At 54.9% G+C, this 599-nt stretch overlaps 1 protein-coding gene across 1 annotated transcript; it reads right to left on the bottom strand.

Annotated features, from left to right (window-relative positions):
- Positions 1-136: 136 nt before the first annotated feature.
- On the bottom strand, positions 137-592 carry LOC106727899 (eukaryotic initiation factor 4A-III-like; the record flags this gene model as incomplete). Its single annotated transcript, XM_014548153.1, has 1 exon — positions 137-592. A coding segment is annotated over one exon (441 nt), but the record flags the coding sequence as incomplete, so codon positions are not given.
- Between the last annotated feature and the right edge of the window lie 7 nt (positions 593-599).

Genomic DNA, 599 nt, shown 5'->3' with positions numbered 1-599 from the left:
TGGGGGGGAACTGGGTGGAAGGGAGCTATGGGGGGGAAAAAGAGGAACAACTGTAATCTGAACAATAAAGATTTAATTTTAAAAAAACAAACAAAAAAAACAAGACAGAAACTGCTCTGGACAGTCCTGAGGGGACAGAGCAGCAGCAGCCTCACATCAGATCAGCAACGTTCATGGGCATCTCATCGATCTGCGTGGCGTAGTACTGCTCAATGTCCCGCAGGATGCGGATGTCATCGTCCTTCACGAAGTTGATGGCCACGCCCTTCCGGCCATACCGCCCCGACCGCCAGATTCTGTGGATGTAGAGCTCTCGGCTGTTGGGCAGGTCGTAGTTGATGACCAGGGACACCTGAGGGACGTCCAGGCCCCGGGCCCAGACGTCGGTGGAGATGAGCACCCGGCTGGTGCCGGACCGGAACTCCTTCATGATGGACTCCCGCTCCTTCTGCGGCATGTCCCCATGCATCGACGACACCATGAAGTTGGCTTCTCTCATTTTCTCCGACAGCCAGTCCACCTTCCTCTTGGTGTTGCAGAAGATGACGGCTTGCGTGGTCACCGTGTCGTAGAGGTCACACAGCGTGTCAAATTTCCAC

The sequence above is a fragment of the Myotis brandtii genome, unplaced genomic scaffold (assembly GCF_000412655.1).
Source record: "Myotis brandtii unplaced genomic scaffold, ASM41265v1 scaffold49791, whole genome shotgun sequence".
Taxonomy (NCBI): Eukaryota; Metazoa; Chordata; class Mammalia; order Chiroptera; family Vespertilionidae; genus Myotis; species Myotis brandtii.
Note: the sequence above shows the minus strand (reverse complement) of the source record. Positions and strands in the feature narration are given on the sequence as shown.